The 20,378-nt window shown below is 56.1% G+C and overlaps 1 protein-coding gene across 3 annotated transcripts in view; it reads right to left on the bottom strand.

The window, feature by feature from the left end:
* The window catches only part of LOC133352631 (type 2 lactosamine alpha-2,3-sialyltransferase-like), a 61,534-nt gene that overhangs the window by 22,579 nt on the left and 18,577 nt on the right, over nucleotides 1-20,378 (bottom strand). For all 3 annotated transcript variants that reach the window (XM_061568393.1, XM_061568408.1, XM_061568402.1), the window contains one exon: nucleotides 17,028-17,132. In XM_061568393.1, coding sequence (XP_061424377.1) covers nucleotides 17,028-17,132 — 105 coding nt within the window. The remainder of the gene's footprint in view (nucleotides 1-17,027; nucleotides 17,133-20,378) is intronic.

Below are 20,378 nucleotides of genomic sequence, written 5' to 3'. Positions count from 1 at the left end.
CAAGGGCAGCGGCAGTGGGAGGATATCCGCCAATACAAACAGATCAACAGGGCAGGTCACATGCCACGTGGAGTAAGAAAAAAAGCAATACGCCGTGAGAATAATGAAAGTTAAAAACCTCCCCACACCACCAGTGAAACCGCAGAGAATTGTGACGAGCCAATTCCAAAATGCACGGTCCAATGCTACTTGATCTTGTCTGCAACCCTCTTTTCTTATCGCACCGTATCTCTCCATCTTATCACGCATCTCTCGCTACGGTGGCGAGATGTTAACTACCTCGCCTGGTATACAGGAGGTCGTGGATTCCATCCCGACCCTGACGCCTGTTTATTTGGAATCTGCGTGTTCTCCCCGTGGTCGCGTGGATTTTTCTCCGGGTCCTCCTCCAGTTTTTCCCTCCACATTTACAATCAACGAGCATTTAGAGTTTTTGGCTGCGATAAATGGCTACATGATAAGCCACTTAATTGGCACTATTAAATGTAGTTCCAAACAAAAAATGCACGCAATAAAACGTCGCCTAACCGAGCGTCATGTACCTGAGCATTCGCGTACCCGATCGTCACATATCCGAGCGTCACATTCCCGCCCCGACCGATCAACCACCCACACTTAGCGCAGTGTTTGTGCCTGGTGGTGGTGCAGCTGTAATTTTTACTACGGGATATTCACAAATTCCATTTTATGCTTCTCATCACCGGCGAGTCACGCTCTATGCGACGTTCGACCGCATCGACAGCCCCCGTGCAACGGGGGAAACGCCCAAATACACGCAGACCTCCTGTGACGGTTTCGACATTCAACGTCTCCTTGTTTGAACCTGACCTTTTTTCGTGTGTTTTTGTGAAATAGCTTCCATTCGGTTGCGGCGATGACAAAATTAATCGTCTCAGACACAACATCCCACATCGTGGATGCTTAACTCCCAACAGGTGACCGCACATGCCCCACAAACAGATCGGATGACTCAAAGTTTCATTTCATGTGTCCCGTGTCAACTTTGCAGACAGACTTAGCTTTGTGGATATACTTAAGCTAACATTAGTTCAGCAGCGCTGGGTTCATACGAGAAAACTCTGGACTGGTTTCGAACATTCAGCCTCATTAGCAGAGTCAGGTGTGGAAACAACAACAAGGCACACGTGCGCTGCTTACAAACAGAGGGAAGACACAAACTCCCATCATGCCTTGCGTGTGTGCATGTCTTATGACCACCACATTGCCTCGGCTTAACCACCACCTCGAGAGAGCTGAACACGTGGCTGTATTATTGATGATACCACCAGCCGGGCGGCGGTGACCCACGCCTGCAAGCCAGCACTTTGGGGGGTTGGGGGTCGGTGGACCTCACACAGATGGGCTGTGAAACTGCCTTCCCATTGGCGTCGAGGAGCCGCCATTGCCCCGGGTCACCAGGAAAACGCGGCCCGACAGAATTTGGTTGCCACCCGTTTCACCGGCGTGGAGCGGAGTGCTGCCCCCCCCCACGCATGGCTCTCTTCATGGCTCTCATCATGGCTCTCTTCATGGCTCTCTTCATGGCTCTCTTCATGGCTCTCATCATGGCTCTCTTCATGGCTCTCTTCATGGCTCTCTTCATGGCTCTCTTCATGGCTCTCTTCATGGCTTTCTTCCGCGCACGGAAACTCTCATCGAGTGGCCGATGACACCTTTCTATGTAGAGGACCGCAAAGCTTTGGCAAATTGTCGGCGGCGCCGACTCGTCGCCTGGCTGCTGCTGCTGCCACCTTCCCTGCTCTTTCGTGGTTCCTCGTGCCAATGCGGCGGTGGCGGTTGTTGTTGTTATTGTGGTCACGCCTTCACTACCGCCTGAAGGGATGGCCGTACTCTCAACGCGTTTCACCTCGGCTTGTTCTTGTTTGTATTTGCTCACCAGCACGCACGAGTCTCCGCGATGAATTCTCTCTCCATGTCCATGTTCATTGCTGCAGGGGCAACCGCTGGCGAGCCGCCCCAGGCACCTCTCTTGCAGCCTGAATAGTATGTATTAATATTATTTACCAACATATTATTTATCAATATTATTTATTAATATTATTTACCAACATATATTTTATTTTTTCACCTGACGATTGCTTGTGTTGCGATCGAAACATCGTGATTTTGAGTGTAGTTTTTTTCTATCTACGTGGCTTTACCGAAAGACCCAAAGAATATAATGAATATTTTTTAAATATTATTTACTAATATTACGTATGAATAGTATTCATTAATATTATTTACTAATATTATTTATCAATAGTGTTTATTAATATTAATTACTGACATTATTTATCTTCGCCATGCTAATCGTTACGGCGAGGCTGGGGCGTTCGGGGAGAGCATTAGCGTCTAAACAAGGGCTTCTTTACTCTTCTGCTTCCTCCACTTGGCGTTGAGATAAAGCGACAGGCGACATTTTGTACGTTCCGTGTTTTGCTCGAGCCCTTGCACTCGCTCCACGCTCCACGCGCGCTGTAGCCGGGCAGTGATCGGTGACATCCACCTGATGGTCTGCGCCTCACCGCATTGGTGGCGGTGCAGTTCCCTGGTCATCCCATTTCATGGAGGAGCTACCGCACTACCCCGACCCCACAACTTCTTGTGCCTCCTCCACCTTCTCGTCGTCGTCGTCCCCCCACTGTCGTCGGGACAGTGGAGAGAAGGGGGGGGGGCGCGGGGGGGCCCCCGTTCTTCCGTCGGTTCTCTTCGGTAACACATAAACCACGTGTCAGCCTCTAAGCTTCACCACGTGGCGTGGGCCTGCAAGGGGCAAGCAAGAGGGAAAAACCCAAAACGCCTCTCCTCCTCCTCCTCCTCTTGTGTCAACACGTCGGTGGCCCCAGCACGGCGCTACCGAGGCAGCTGGAAACGATCAGGAGACGCAGAACGCCTTCTGTGTTTGGCTCGCAACGTGAAGCTCCGACAAGCGAAACGTCGTAGTTTTTTGTTATTCTTTGTTATTTTCTTTTAACCTATATATGTGACTTTCCCGAAACACCCAAGAATATGAATTCCTGCAGTCACGAAATCTTTAAGTCATGAGTGAGTGGAGTTTGTATGTTCTCTCCCCCTATTCTGTATTGGTTTCCTCAAGGGTCGTCCAGTTTTCTCCCATAGTTTAAAAACAAATAACGTAACTGGTGTTGGACAAAATCTCCCAATGCCGACAAATTCACCTGCGAATCCCACACAGCGGTAACATCGCCTCCACTGCAAAAACTTGGCAGGATCCTCCTGTATTTTGGGTAAGCAAGCGTATTAAATAATAATCATTATTATAATCATCACCCCTTCCAGATCAATAAGACACAAATAGAAATTGCTGACTGCCTGTCTGAACATTGGTTCATTGCTGCCATTGGCTGAGAGCACTTAGCTGCAGATGTCTGGCAGCTTCCAGCACACTCTGGCAATGCGATCTCTCAAGTCTGCCGACTGTTCAACCGCTCATTAAAACGCAAGTGCTCCTCGGCCCTGCATTCGGGACAGCGGTGGCAGCAGAATGCCAATCGGTGTCACGATGCCGCACGGCGAGATATACGTCGAGATGACAAATCTGGATAAAAACTCGACATTCGAAAACGGTGTAAGCTGCACGGCTTCTAAACCCACATCGAGCGGTGTCGTGAAAGCATTCGGGACGCCGCCACGCCGGCGTGACAGGCAGCGCGCACAGAAGTCACCAGTTCGGTTCAATCTCCCGGCCAGGCAGATAAAACAAAACGGCGCAGGTTTCTGACCCTCCTCCACAACCCGCCTCGCCCGTCTACCCCGCGTCGGTGTCACCGATCGCCCCCGCAGTTGACAACTGACACCATCTCCAAGGATGTCTTTGGCCCGACAAAGGGAAGAGCAGGCCAAGCACCCTCCGCTGGAGCTCTCCAGAGATCTCTCTCGAGCGGAGGCCCATCCTTCCAGCAGTGGCTTGAACGGACGAGGAACTGCAGGGGCTGCGCCTCTATCTCTTCATCACGCCGACAAAACGCCGCACAGTCCTGACATCAGAGCGCTCAACGTTCCATTTGCGTTTGCATCAAAGCCTCAACAAAAATTAAACTCAACTAGAAGGAGGCGGTGCTGCTTCAGCATGTTTGGCGAATGATACCGATGGAGAGAGTTTTGGCGTGTGGGCGGGAAGAGGCCAGAGAGGATGCAGAGAGCCCACGTGTAGGACAGGAGATACTTGAGGGTCCACGCTGATGGGTTCACGACAAAGTTTCTCTGGTTCTTCCCGAGGTTGACTCGGCAAAACTATTAAAACGAAAAACTTGTGTTTTATTTGACCAAGGAAGGTGCCCACTGAGCTGCTATGCAGCTTTTTATGCGACCTGGCCACAAATGATAGTTCAACGAAGTGGCGGCTCTTCATCACGTGGACATGCATAGCAGCAGCCAAAGACTCTCAAAGCGGGAGCGGCCGCCGAAGAACGGAACGCTCCCTGGGGGGAGATGAGAGATAAATATAAAAGGACACGTGTTCCGTCTCCACATTATCATCATCATCATCATCCGTCCACTGCTGGATGAAGGCCTCCTCAAGCCATGGCCACCTCTCACACGGTCTGACAACTTCATCAGCCCCCGTGTTGACGGTTTGGAGTGAATTGTTGCTTTGTAAGGAGCGGTGAGAGATGGCTGTCGGCTTGCAGAGGCCCTCATCCAGCGGTGGGTTTGCATGGCTGACGATGACGGTGGATAGAGTTCTCGCTATCATCATCATCATCGCCATCAGCCACGGACAATCCGCTTCTGGATGAATGCCTCCAGTTTACAATACGGGCATGTTAATTTCTTATTGTCGTCCAATCACTCACGCGCCGTTTGACCACCGGTCTCCCCTTATCTGCAACACACAAACGCCTGCTGGTGCCACGCGCACTCACCCCGTCGCGTCGCCAGCGTCGCTGGCAAGAGCACGGCGCAGCGTTTGCCAAATGCGGTTCCAGTTAATGAGGGCCTCCGATATAAGCGTGGTCCCTTTATGCGTGTGCCACCGATCGCTGGAGGGCTCCAGGCCGGGGCTCAGCGCTGCCTGAAGCCCAGCGTCTCACCTCGAAGGCGCCATCGACCACTCGGTCCGTCCACTGCTGGACGAGGGCTACCTCTCACACGGGCTCACAAGGTCACAGTGACCCGCCTCACACCTGCACACGAGCCCATTTCATGGCTCCACCTCCTCGCTGCGCGTTACGATTCCATCATTTCTCCACACACATCGTAAGTAAAACAACAATGGGCTTTAGCTCATCCGACCGTTGGCTTTCCAGACTAATATTACCCAGCGGGCATTTGTTTACACCAACACAACTCTGCACTGGTTTTGACCTTCTGAGTCTCATCAGCAGGGCCATGCTCGTTGAACGGTTGTTGCAGCTGCTGCTACTGGGTCAGCGGAAGTCGTTGGCGAGTTACGCCTGTGAAGCCCTGACCACAGCCAGATGTCCTGCGACACAACAAGCCGTGACGTCCGCGGGCTCGTTTTCACGATCCCTATCTCCTCCCATGCAGCTGACTCACAGTTATGCCGAGAGCCAGACAAGCCAGCTCGTTAAACGAGCCTGCGTATCTCTCCAGCTGCCCCAGCCTAGGAGAGGCTGTTTTAATGAGATAAGGAAGGACAAAAACATTTCACATAATTACCCCGTGGTTTCATGGTTTGTTTGGGGTGCCGCGATGGCTTGACGTTCACTCCCTCGCCTGGTACGCAGGGGATCGTGGGTTAGATCCCGAGCCTCACGCCTGGATAGTTGGAGTTTCCATGTTCTTTCAGCGGGTCCTCCACTTTTTCCAACCACGTTTAGAAACGTGCGTTTAAGAGTATTTGCCATCTGTACATTTCCACGTGATAAGCCCACTTCGTTTAAGCAATAATTTGTGGCCATTTGTGGTCGCTTCTGAAAAAGAGGACCCTGAGCTGGTCAAATAAAAAACTATAGTTTGCAGTTTTTGCTTAGAGTAGGGATGTGCGCCTCAGAGACACCCTTTACGAGAGCCATGGTGAGTTGGTACACTCCAGACCCCAAAGGGGCAGCGACGTAGCCAGGAAATACCGGAGCAGCAACAGCAAAGTGGGTGTCGCCACGGTTTCGCAAACATTCTGAGCTTTGGTGGTCTAAATGACGAAATTGACCACACGTTCAGTTATTTTGTTTTAAGAGCTGGTGGTCTGGATGAAGCTGAGACCGCTTTGGACATGCGGCGCAGCACACCTCTGTGTGTCGTTAGATCTGCTCATGTGCGTTATAATTTAAGTTGCTATTTTCTCACTCGGGGAATAGAAAAGTTACGAATACCCTTGGGAAGGCCAGGGAGGCGAGACTTCGGGTGAGAAGAGAAGGTGCAATGAGAAGGGCCGGCACGGCACACGAGCAGGGTGGGTTGGCCAGCACCACGCCCGGCCGCCTTTGTCTCCCCAGTGGCGGTGTTTACCACACACCGCACCAGGTACTCATTTGAGGCCGAGTTGACCTAGGGGAGGTTCAGGACTGGGTCATATAATCGACACCGGTGGTGGCCGTGAGCGGGAATCAAACTCGGGACGTCGGGTTCGTAGGGCAGCGCGCAAACTGCTACACTACCGCTCCCCACGCACAGCGACACACAGGTAGATAGAAAGACAAAGATTCCCCTATAGCCTTAGCCGATTGTTGGGGCAAGTGCTGCTAGCGAGCACTTATGAAGAAGGCCGGCACGGCACACGAGGGGGTCCGTGGCCAGCACCACGCCCGTCCGCCTTTATCTCCCCAGTGGCAATGTTCACACACCACGCCAGGCACTCATTTGAGGCTGAGTCGACCCAGGGTAGGCCCAAGAACGGTTCAGACAATCGTCACTGGTGTTGGTGACCGCGAGCGGGAAATCGAACTCGGCTCGCCGGGTTCACAGCGCAGCGCTAAACGGCGTAAACGTTGCCCCACCGCTCCCACAGATAGACGACGCACACACACACACACGGGGCTTCTGAAGCCTGTCCGCCTGCCTGCTGTAGCCAGGGTCGCCCCCCCCCGCCCGCGATATTTCACTAGCGAGCCTCTGTGCTCACCGCTTTCGAAGCGACGCGCGGCGTCTGCTGGGAGTTCTCTCGCCTTGAGCCTGGCACGCGTGACCCCCCCCCCCGCCGCCTGCTCATTAACTCTGCTGAGCCGCTGCAGTTCCACTTCGTTTCTGGGTCACTGCCAAAGCCAAAGCCCAGTGTCGGATGAAGCGAGCGCGGGGCTTGTAGCATATGTTGTTATAAAGGGGCCCTAAATAAATAAACACGTAAATATTAAAACACAAACGTTTAACTTGCACAGTAAAGTAATTGTATTTTTTCATTTGCTATGCAGCCGGATAATACGACAAATCGATAACCTTAAACACCCAGTCGTTTGTAAAAGTTTAAGGTGGTATAGTACTATAGTAATAGAGCAAGTGCAGAATCACTGAACCGGAATTGATAGCTTGAAAGCATTTAGCGCGGGGCCCTTGAAAGTGCGGGGCCCCCGTAGCTATTACATGTGCAGCTACTACATGTGTAGCTACTACACGTGTAGTAGCTACTACATGTGTTGTAGCTACTACATGTGTAGCTACTGCATGTGTTGTAGCTACTACATGTGTAGCTACTACATGTGTTGTAGCTACTACATGTGTAGCTACTGCATGTGTTGTAGCTACTACATGTGCAGCTACTACATGTGCAGCTACTACATGTGTTGTAGCTACTACATGTGTAGCTACTGCATGTGTTGTAGCTACTACATGTGCAGCTACTACATGTGTAGTAGCTACTACATGTGCAACTACTACACGTGTAGTAGCTACTTGTGTAGTAGCTACTACATGTGTAGTAGCTACTACACGTGTGCAGCTACTACACGTGTAGTAGCTACTACGCGTGTAGTAGCTACTACATGTGTAGCTACTACATGTGCAACTACTACACATGTAGTAGCTACTATTACATGTTTAGCTACTTGTGTAGCTACTACATGTGTAGCTACTACATGTGTAGCTACTTGAGCTACGACGGTAATCCGGCACTGCCAAAGCGGTGGCAACGGGCGGAGAGGGGAGCGAGGGGACAGCGTGCGGCGGTGGAGGTGTTGACGGTTGCGATGGAGGCCGACAAGGAGCGGGGCGAGAGAGAAGCAGCAAAGGGCAGACACAGGGAGAGGGCAGCGAGGGGACAGATGGCAAACTCGGTCCAGCAATGAGACGCAGAGGAGAGAGACAGGCAGACAGATGGGGAGACAGATTTAGAGGTATACACAGAGACGGCCATTTAAACCGACATACACGTGGAGACACGACGAGAGTACGCACGCACAGACACTCTGTAAAAAATCTTCACATTCTTCCTCGAAAAGCGAAAGTTTGTGAACTGAGAACCGGTTTGGGGAAACACACGATCTGACAAGAAGACAAAACACAACCGACGCTCCAGTACACCCACTCAGCCACCCATTCATCCCCTCACATACTCATTCACTCACCCACTCACTCACCCACCCATCCACTCACCCACACTCCCAAACACTCATCCACTCAACCATTCACTCACCCACTCACCCACTCACCCACTCACTCACCCACTCACTCAAACACTCACCCACTCACTCAAACACTCACCCACTCACTCACCCACTCACTCACACACTCACCCACTCAACCATTGACTCATCCACTCACACACCCGCTTAACCATTCACTCATCCACTCCCACACTCACTCATTTACTCACCCACCAACTCACTCACCCAACCACTCATTCAATCAAACACAGACAGTGGGAACAGTTTCTTAAATCTCCTACCCTCCCGCCTCTGTCCACCCAGGAGGTTGAATGGGTACCCCAAGTTCAGTCGATGGGCAGGTCAACAATGGTGGGGGCAGAGTTGTGGGCACTGCCACCTCCTTGCAAGCCGTCGAGCCATTGTGGAAGAAGAGGCCGCTATGATCTGAACTCTTTGTTGTTGTTGTTGTTGTCGTCTTATTTACCAGCCCAGGCCCCACTCAGCTATGTGGCTCTGTTTCAGAAGCGACCTGGCCACAAATGATAGCTCAACGAAGTGGCTTATGGTGTGGAAGGTTATAGCAGCCAAATACTCTAAACGCATTTTGATAATGAATGTGGAGGGAAAATCCGGAGGACCCGGAGAAAAATCCACGCGACTGCGGGGAGAACATCGAAACTCCAAATAAAACGGCGTCAGGGTCGGGATCGAACGCACGACTTGCTGTATATCAGCCGAGGTAGTTAACATCTTGCCACTGCTATAGAGGCTCGCTCAAGTTCCACGTAGCAGAGGACCCTTCTGCCAGCAGTGGCACGAGCAAAGAGACATTTCAGGGCTGCACCTTTAACCGTGGGGTGAAACAACTTATCTTTGTTTGGTAGCCCTAAGCGAACTATAAAAAATTCCACATTCCAATGGCCGAGGCCAATCTATTCATAAGACAACCGCTCTCACCTTTCCACAATGCGGCACTCAAAAAAAGCTGTGAACCCAAAAACTCACAAAAGTCGCTTTGCCCAGTCTCGCCGTGGAATTCCCAGCATCCTCTGCACGCGCGACGTCCCCCGCCCGCGCCGGGCGGCCTCTCTGTGTGCGCTGTTGTTATTGCTGCTGCAGAGTGGAGGATCTCTCACTTGGCTCCTTGTTGCTTTTGCTCGATGTGCTTGCATGGGCAACACTTTCCAATCGTGCGTCAAGGCCTGCTTAGACTTGCATTTGAATGAAGTATTGCCTTGCCGTGTGTGCGTGAGCGAGTGTGATGGTTTGTGGCTGTGTGTGTGCGGGCGAGTGCATGTATGTGTGTGTCTTTGTCTTTTGTGCGTGTAAGAAGACAAAATCCCCCATATAGCCTTCGACAGAATGCTTGGGTAAGTGCTGGCACAGCGCACGAGAGGGAGGGGTGGCTAGCACCACACACTCCGCTATGAATTCGGTGACTTAAGTTCGATTCCTGCCCACAGCCAACATCGGTGATGAATATCTGAACTGGTCGTGGACCTCCCCTGCGTCTACTAAGCCTTAAATTAGTACATTCTACGGTGTATATACATCAGCACTTTGGAGAGAAAGGTGGCCGGGCGTGGTACTGGCAACCCACCCTCTATTGTGCCGTGCCAGCTTTAATCGGTGCTCGCTAATAGCACTTGCTCAAAAAGTCCGTATATGCTACATGGGGTACTTTTGTCTTTGTGTGAACTCCTCTGGCGGGCAGGACTGTTTTGGCTTGATCATGTAACCCGCATGCCCAGCCATCGCATGCCCGAGCAGCTTCTGCTTGGCCAGATAGATGGGGCTAAATGGGTTTGGCACGTTGAGGCTATTGGGTAGTTGGAGACAGTCGCCCTCCAGCAACAACAGAGGGCAGAGGAGCAACGCTCACAACAACGAGCGGAACGCCGGGCGGATAAAACGTAGCGAGTTAGCACGGTGGGGAGTACAGGTGGTGCATCTGCCAGTGATCTCTGTCAGTCAACCCACGGCACCTGGGTCTGTCCATGACATACCAGCAGCGAGTCTTCCACACTTCACTTGGCCTCAAAGTGCACCTAGTCTGTCACAGGGCTATGTGCAATTCTAGCACAGAACCTGCTGACTTGCTTCTTTTGATCCCTGGCCACATCAACGTAGCATCTGAACTGATGCCAGGCCTCCCCTTGGGGAACTCAGTATTAAAATGAGGACATGATGAGTGTAGATAATAATAATAATTGGCGATGGGGATGCAAATGAGGTCGGGTGTAGTGCTGGCCACACCACCGTCCATGTGCCGTGTCAATTTCAACAGGCGCTCGTGAACAGCACTTGCCCCAAGTCCACGTAGGCCGCGGAGCGGCGTATCTTTGTCTTTGTGCATCTGTGCTGCGATCCCGGCTACAAGGATTAAATTCCCGGCCACGGAAAACATCGGTGGTGAGTGACTTCTGAACCAGTCCCGGGCCTCCCCTAGGTGACCTCAGGCGTACATGAATACCTGGTGTGGTAATGAACATCAGCAACGGGGGGGACAGAGGCAAGGCGGGCGCGGTGCTGGCAACGCCACTGCGCGTGCGCCCTTGCCAACAGCTGCTCGCTAAAAGCACTTACCTCGACAGTCTGTAAGGCTCAACGCGGGATCTATTCGGCGTGTGAGCGTGCGTGCACGAGTTGTGTGTGTGTGTGTGTGCCCTTGCATTACTGGGGAGTATTGCTCAATGCAATGCCTCACTGCACTGCAAAACATGTCACAGCCCACGTCACTCTGTAACCCTGGGCCACGACAATTATACTCATGAAACTTAATGCTTAGTCGGGCCTGACAAGTAAAAAACAGAGACAAGATCCATCTCGCCGAGAGGTAATTCATCCCAGCGGATGGTTCCCACTTGGCTAACGGGTTCGAGTCGCATCGCGTTCCATCGTTCAGCGAAAATTTTAATTTGTATTGTAACAAAATCGGCCCACCCCCCCGACCCCACCCCCGGCCGTCACACTGTGGTCAATTCGCAAACTGAGCGGACTTTTGTGGGGTCGGGAAGTAACTCAGCTCATCATCGCCTCCGATCGGCGCGGATGGCTACGTACAGTGCAAAAGAAGTTCAACGTACGCACACCGATAAAGCGAGCGCGGTGAAGGGGCAGCGAGCCCCCCCCCCCCCCCATCTCTCTCTATCCCCTGTTCGTCTTGCGCTGGCGGTGTGCGTACGTGCGTCACAGCGTGATGCATCGAGGCCGCACATTGCCTCAATAAGAAGTAAATAAATAAATAAGCACGGCGTTTGTGGCGACCGCGGCAGTTGTCCCGAAGCGCCTGGTCACACCGTCATCAGAGGCAACAACAACAAAGGTGAAGACGCAGCCCTGCAACCGCTTGCTCATGCCACTGCCGCCAAAAAGGGCCTCTGCTAAAGCGAGTCAAGGAGAGCCACTTTCGTGGGCATGTCCGCTTCTTCATCTCCTTCTACGCTGGCCCCATCACGACCTCCGATGGGACTCACCGATCGATGTTGGGACGACAGAGACGGCGCTCGGGGGGGAGGGCGGGAGCGGTGGAACTAAACGAACTTGCACCGAAGTTCCAACTGCCGCATCAGGCACATGGAGCGGAACCAGCGAGCACTGGGTCGCGGGCCCACCGACCCCCCTCCCTGCACCAACCATTAAACCACTGTCGCGGCAGCATCCATGCGGTAGTTGTGTGTATGTTGCATTCTTTCGCATCGTGCGTAGCCAGCCGTGCTAATCGGTGCAATTTGTTTTAATTTAGGGAACCTGTTGATTACTCGCAGGCAAGGTCCCATGAGGATATTATTGCTGTATTACATAACTGCTGCATCTGTGAATCTCAGCCAAACACTTTTCCCAGGCACTGTAAGTTGAAAATTACTGGGATTAAAATGTGACGATAAAATTAGCCGATGGTAATTAAACGTTCGATGTTGGGGAGACGGAAAATAATACATCTAAATTCCGTTTAACAGCACAATACACAGTGGGCGTCTCCACGTCACCTGGAGTTTCGCGGACGCCGAGGGGAGGAATTTTGACGCCAGACCACGTGTTGCGATTGTCCTGCCCCACGCCGCCTCCACACGTGGAATGGCAGGACAGGGATCCAGCAACAATGATAATCATTTACATTCATATGTAAGGCGCTTCCACTGCGTCTCAATAAGATCCATTAGTACTCTTGGTGTTCACGCCGTTGTTATTGTCGTTGTCGTTGTTGTTGTCACAGTGCAAGGCTATCACCACGACGGTGAGGGCGCTGCGAGGCTCCACGGTCGGCAGAGATCCTGCAAGCGCCTGCAGTGGCTGCCGCAGTGATCCCCACCGAGTCGTTGGCAGGTGCAAGTCAGTGAATTGGCGCGCAATAGCCGACGATGCTTTCCCAGCGACGTCACGGGGTCTTAGTCGCCCACTGTAAGCCAGGCGACGCTTGGACTTGCCCGACCCTGCCTCGTGTCTCTCGTCTCTCACCACCCTCCCCGTCCTCCACGCTGCCGGTCTCCACCTGTCCCATCCCTGAGCCCCCCCCCCATCGCCCTGCTGCGCACAGTCTCGCTCTCGCGCTGCCCCCCTCCACACGGGTGACCATCTTCACGACGACGATGACAACAACCTGCAGCTTGCGTTCCTCCCTCAGAACAACCGCCATCTCCTGCCCGACGTTGGCCCTGTGGACGTTCGAGGGAGCTTCGGAGGGTGGAGTGGGTTAGATTTATTGTATTGATTTGCCAGCGGTGCCAGTCTCCATGACGACCTGCTGTCATGTTTGAGCACATCTCTTAAGCCCCGTCCTCTTCAGTGACTTTGCCGGCGGTTGAGGTGGTCGGTTTAACAGACGAAATAAAATCTCAAGTTTGCTGAGCGCAGACTGGAAGGATCAAAACGCCGAGCGGCCAGAAACAAACGGCACTATTGAAGTTGCAGTAGACTCGAGAGTTTACGCGTTTCTTGAAGTGAACGAGGTTATTGCAATGAGACGATGATGATGACGACGATGATGATGGGAGTTGACTCCAGAGTGGAGCAGTGCGAGGGAAGAAGCAGACAGAGGAGTGAGGTGACCTGCAGTGTGATGAGTGGGTGGGCAGGTGGGTGGGTGAGTGGGTGAGCGAGGGAGTTGGTGGGTGGGTGAGTGAGTGGGCGAGGGAGTTGGTGAGTGGGTGGGTGAGTGGGTGGGCGAGGGAGCTGGTGAGTGGGTGAGTGGGTGGGCGAGGGAGTTGGTGAGTGGGTGAGTGGGTGGGCGAGGGAGTTGGTGAGTGAGTGGGTGAGTGGGTGGGCGAAGGAGTTGGTGAGTGAGTGGGTGAGCGAGGGAGTTGGTGAGTGGGTGAGTGAGTGGGTGAGTGGGTGGGCGAGGGAGTTGGTGAGTGAGTGGGTGAGCGAGGGAGTTGGTGAGTGGGTGAGTGAGTGGGTGAGTGGGTTGTTGGTGAGTGTTCTGTGGCCCGCAGAGTGACGTGGTTTAACACAGTGTATGGATGAGACGAAGTAGTCTGGCGGAGTAATTGAAGTGCACGGGGAGAGTCACTGTCGTAGTAGCGACAGGAGAGTGACAAGGAGGCGTCTGACCATGCCCCCAGGTGAGCGAGCGACTGCAGCGAATTCCGCAAGTTGCTAGATCATCCATCAACCTCTGACCTTTGTAAAGTCAACGATTTGGAGATACTGCGCCGGAAGAAGTGCACAAAAAAAACAACAACAGGCCTCCAACTCGAACGGTCCACTCCACCTCCCTGGCATCTCTCTCCGTATGCGCCGGGAAGAAGGCCCATTCCCCGAAACGTCACATTTTATATATTTCTCCTTTTAGGGTCACGCAGTGTCACTGATGAATGCACGGCACGGCACTCGAGGGGGTGCGTGGCCAGCACCACTCCCGACCGCCTTTGTCTCCCCAGTGGCGATGTTTACACCCCACACCAGGTGCTCATTTCAGGCTCAGTCGACCTAGGCTTAGGACCGGCTCAGGTAATCGTCGCCGGCATTGAGCGTGAATCGAATTCGGCTCGCCGGAGTTCGTATCGCAGAGGCTCTAACCGCCGCGCCACCGCTCCGCGCCAACACGCAAGCGCATCAACACAGACAGACAAACGCCTACGGTGATAAACGAGTTAACGACGAACGCGCCACCGACATCGCCGCCGCCTCGGTGACTTTAGAGGCGAAGCGTTAACCCATCATTTGCCTCGTCTGCACAAACAGTGAAACGCGACCGAGCGCTTTGTTGACCCCCCCCGCCCCGCCCCGCGCAGCGCGTGCGGAGCGCGAGACGCGGCACTGCGGACTGTCCTCTGACGGCCGCGCTCTGTTGTGTCAGATCAGCACGCGTCTCTCAGTTTGTAACATCTGCTTACACCTTCTCGGGGGTCGTGTTTCTTCTAGTTAATTAAAAACAACAACGCAACATTCACCGTGGCATGCGTTGCGAGACACGAAAGTTGTTATGCAAGGATAAAGATCCCCCGTATAACCTGTAACAGGCTTTTGCGGCAAGTGCTGTTAGCGAGCACCTATGAAGGCCGGAACGACACACGAGGGGGTGGGTGGCCAGCACCACGTCCGGCCGCCTTTGTCTCCCCGGTGGCGATGTTTGCACACCGCACCAAGTACTCATTTGAGGCTAAGTCCACCTAGGAGAGGCTCAGGACCGGTTCAGATAATCGTCACCGGTGTTGGCCGTGAGCGGAAATCGAACTTGCGTCGCCAAGTTCGTAGCGCAGCATAGCACTAACCGTGACACTACCGCTCCCCTGGCGTTCCTACACACACATTCAACTCAGCTACACACTGTCAGCGTGCGTACACCAAGAGGCAGAGGCGCAGCGCTGCAATTGCTCCGCTCACGCCACTGCTGTCCGAGCCACCGTTGGAGCGAGAGCTTCAGAGAACCACCCTCGCGGATATTGTGGCCTCCTCACGTACCCCATCACCCACCCCGTACCCCACCACCCACCCCGTGCCCCACCACTCACCCCGTGCCCCACCACCCACCCCGCGCCTCACCACCCACCCCGCGCCCCACCACCCACCCCGTGCCCCACCACCCACCACCCACCACCCACCCCGCGCCTCACCACCCACCCCGTGCCCCACCACCCACCCCGTGCCCCACCACCCACCCCGTGCCCCACCACCCACCCCGTGCCCCACCACCCACCACCCACCACCCACCCCGCGCCCCACCACCCACCCCGCGCCCCACCACCCACCCCGCGCCCCACCACCCACCCCGTGCCCCACCACCCACCCCGTGCCCCACCACCCACCCCGCGCCCCACCACCCACCCCGTGCCCCACCACCCACCCCGCGCCCCACCACCCACCCCGCGCCCCACCACCCACCCCGCGCCCCACCACCCACCCCGTGCCCCACCACCCACCCCGTGCCCCACCACCCACCCCGTGCCCCACCACCCACCCCGTGCCCCACCACCCACCACCCACCACCCACCCCGCGCCTCACCACCCACCCCGCGCCCCACCACCCACCCCGCGCCCCACCACCCACCCCGCGCCCCACCACCCACCCCGCGCCCCACCACCCACCCCGCGCCTACCACCCACCCCGCGCCCCACCACCCACCACCCACCCCGTGCCCCACCACCCACCCCGTGCCTACCACCCACCACCCACCCCGTGCCCCACCACCCACCCCGTGCCTACCACCCACCCCGTGCCCCACCACCCACCACCCCACCCGCGCCCCACCACCCACCCCGTGCCCCACCACCCACCCCGTGCCCCACCACCCACCCGTGCCCCACCACCCACCCCGTGCCCCACCACCCACCACCCACCACCCACCCCGCGCCTCACCACCCACCCCGCGCCCCACCACCCACCCCGCGCCCCACCACCCACCCCGCGCCCCACCACCCACCCCGCGCCCCACCACCCACCCCGCGCCTACCACCCACCCCGCGCCCCACCACCCACCACCCACCCCGCGCCCCACCACCCACCCCGCGCCCCACCACCCACCCCGCGCCCCACCACCCACCCCGCGCCTACCACCCACCCCGCGCCCCACCACCCACCACCCACCCCGTGCCCCACCACCCACCCCGTGCCTACCACCCACCACCCACCCCGTGCCCCACCACCCACCCCGTGCCTACCACCCACCCCGTGCCCCACCACCCACCACCCACCCCGTGCCCCACCACCCACCCCGCGCCTACCACCCACCCCGCGCCCCACCACCCACCACCCACCCCGTGCCCCACCACCCACCCCGCGCCTACCACCCACCCCGTGCCCCACCACCCACCACCCACCCCGTGCCCCACCACCCACCCCGTGCCCCAACGAAGTGGCTCATCATTACGTGGAAGTTTATAGCGGCCAAACACTCTGAAATTGGGAGGGCAAAACCAGAGGACCCTGAGAAAAATCCACGCGACCACGGGGAGAGAGACACGCAATCTCAAAATGTACAGCAGCGGGTGTCAGGTCGGGATCGAACCCACGACCTCCCGCACACCAGGCGAGGTCGTTAACGACGATGGACAACCGCGACGAATTCCGCCGCGGCCACGCACCTTCGGCCCAGGCTCCCAGCCACGTGGTGACTTGGAAGACGTTGTAAAGGCACACGAGCACCAGCGCCACAACCCCGACCCGCACCGCCTTGTTCATCTTCATCCCTGCGGGGGGGGGGGGGGGGGGGGGGTGGAGATGGCACCGCAACGTCAGCCGGGACCCAGGGGGCTTCCAGTCGATCGCCGCGTCCCTTTTGAAACCATCGCTCAGCCTCCACCCCACTAGCCTCCACTACACCCACTCCACCCACTAGCCTCCACTCCACCCACTCCACCCCACTAGCCTCCACTACACCCACTCCACCCACTAGCCTCCACTACACCCACTCCACCCACTAGCCTCCACTACACCCACTCCACCCACTAGCCTCCACTCCACCCACTCCACCCACTAGCCTCCACTCCACCCACTCCACCCCACTAGCCTCCACTACACCCACTCCACCCCACTAGCCTCCACTACACCCACTCCACCCACTAGCCTCCACTACACCCACTCCACCCACTAGCCTCCACTACACCCACTCCACCCACTAGCCTCCACTACACCCACTCCACCCACTAGCCTCCACTACACCCACTCCACCCACTAGCCTCCACTCCACCCACTCCACCCCACTAGCCTCCACTACACCCACTCCACCCCACTAGCCTCCACTACACCCACTCCACCCCACTAGCCTCCACTACACCCACTCCACCCCACTAGCCTCCACTACACCCACTCCACCCACTAGCCTCCACTACACCCACTCCACCCACTAGCCTCCACTACACCCACTCCACCCACTAGCCTCCACTACACCCACTCCACCCACTAGCCTCCACTCCACCCACTCCACCCACTAGCCTCCACTACACCCACTCCACCCACTAGCCTCCACTACACCCACTCCACCCACTAGCCTCCACTACACCCACTCCACCCACTAGCCTCCACTACCCTCTATCCCACTACCCTCCACCCCACGATCCTCCACTACACCCCCCGCTTCTCGCTCGCTGCCACTGCGCCGACGAGAGAAAGCCACAACGCTGTGTTGTTGTTGTTCGTGAGGGGGCAGGAAAATGTTGCCTCGGGGGGGGGGGGGGGAGGAGGAAGCGTAGAGGCAGCCGAGCGGCTGATTGCGGGAGATGGGGCAAAGTGCAGTCGGGCGCGCTCGCCGGGATTCCCGAGTTCGCTATCGTCTGTGCGCGCGCACACACACACGCACGCACACACGCACACACGCATACACGCACACACGCACACACACACACACGCATAAACGCACACACGCACACACACACACACGCACACACACGCACACACACACGCATACACGCACACACGCACACACACACACGCACACACACACACACACGCATACACGCACACACGCACACACACACACGCACACACGCACACAACACACGCACACACACACACGCACACACACACACACGCATACACGCACACACGCACACGCACACACGCACGTACACAGGCATGCATTCACGCACACACGCACGAGCATGCACGCACACATGCACGAACATGCACGTGCACTCACGCACACACACACGCACACACGCACGCACACGCTGTCACGCACATACACACGCACACACACACACTCACGCACACACACACTCACGCACACACACCCCCACACACGCACACACACACGTACACACGCACTCACGCTCACACACACGCACGCACACACGCACATACACACGCACACACACACACGCGCGCGCGTCTCAATTATTCATTCGTCCGTCCGTCGGCTCTCCACCCCACCCCCGCCTCCGCCGGCTCGCTTAAAATCGCGAGTGGTGATCTCGTCCCATGAGCGACTCTCCTCCTCCTCCTTCTTCTTCTTCAAACCGAACGGCTCAATCGACACGTCCCACGTGGGCCACTCACTGCCGTCCCCCTCACTCCCACGACCCCGGCTCGTTCGTGCGTCAATCTGCGATGTATTCCTGTTCGTGCGTCAATCTGCGATGTATTCCTCACGGAGTTCCCGCAGAGCAGCTCCCACTGAAGCGAAGCTCCTGCGCCTACATTCCTAATACATCCACAATGTTTTACATACTTGTCATCGGTCACTCACTCACTCGCACTCTCCCACTCGCTCTCCGCCCCACGCGCTGACTCGAACTCGCTCGCCCATCTCACTCATCGACATAGTCACTCACTCCGCTCTCCAACTCACCCTTTCACCCACTGTTAGTCTTTCGCTCTCACTCACTCACTTGTATGGCTCTGGACACGCACTTACCCTCTTTCGTTCACCCATTCACTCGCTCGCTCATTCATTTATTGACTCGTTCACCCATTCGCTCATGAATTCACTCACTTGCTCACTCACTCACTCAGTCTACAAAGACAGAGATCCCCTGTGTAGCCTTAACAGACTGTAGGGGCAAGTGCTGTTAGCGAGCACCTATAAAGACCGGCACGGCACACGAGGGGGTGAGTGGCCAACACCACTTCCGGCCGCCTTTGTCTCCCCAGTGGCGAGGTACTTATTTGAGGCTAAGTCGACCTAGGGAGGCCCAGGGCCGTTTCAGATAATCGTCACTGCTGTTGGCTGTGAGCAGGGAATCAAACCCGGGTCGCCGGGTTCCTAGCGCAGCGCTAACCGCTGCACCACCGCTCCCTAATCTACACACACAACTTTCGGTCACCCTGTGAACGAATGGATTAAAACGCATGAGTACAACAATATTTTCCATCGAGTGTCAAATCACCAAAGACCCATGCAGGCCTCTTTAAATTAATAAAGCGCGTTGTGTGTTGTCCCCCCCACCCCACAGCATCGCCGCCACGCAAACATTCGCAGGCCTCGCGAGAAGATCACGACCCCGACGCGGTGTGAGACAGCGACAGCTCACCCAGCACAGCTCACCCACGACAACTCACCCACGACAGCTCACCCACGACAGCTCACCCACGACAACTCACCCACGACAACTCACCCACGACAGCTCACCCACGACAACTCACCCACGACAGCTCACCCACGACAGCTCACCCACGACAGCTCACCCACGACACCAGAGTGGGAAAGGTGCACAGGCACAGGAGGAGTTGGGACCCCAAGCCACCGGCACCGTGGCAGCACGGCGGGGACACGCGGCGCTCCGAGCGGCGCGGTGCCGCAGCGGGGTTCACGGGGTGGCCCCACGCCCGATTCGCAATCCCCAAGGTCGCCGGTCCGATCCGATCCGGTCCGTTTTGGTTCGACCTCGCGGGCGCGGCGGTCGAATCACCGGTGCGAGTTTCTTAATCCTCCCTCCCCCCTGCGTCCACCCCTCCTCATCCATCCCGACAGCAGCACGGTCCACCCGCCGTCGGTA

The sequence above is a fragment of the Lethenteron reissneri genome, chromosome 5 (genome assembly GCF_015708825.2).
Source record: "Lethenteron reissneri isolate LAM-NWPU_2019-01 chromosome 5, ASM1570882v1, whole genome shotgun sequence".
Taxonomy (NCBI): domain Eukaryota; kingdom Metazoa; phylum Chordata; class Hyperoartia; order Petromyzontiformes; family Petromyzontidae; genus Lethenteron; species Lethenteron reissneri.
This window is presented reverse-complemented; position numbering and strand designations above follow the sequence as displayed.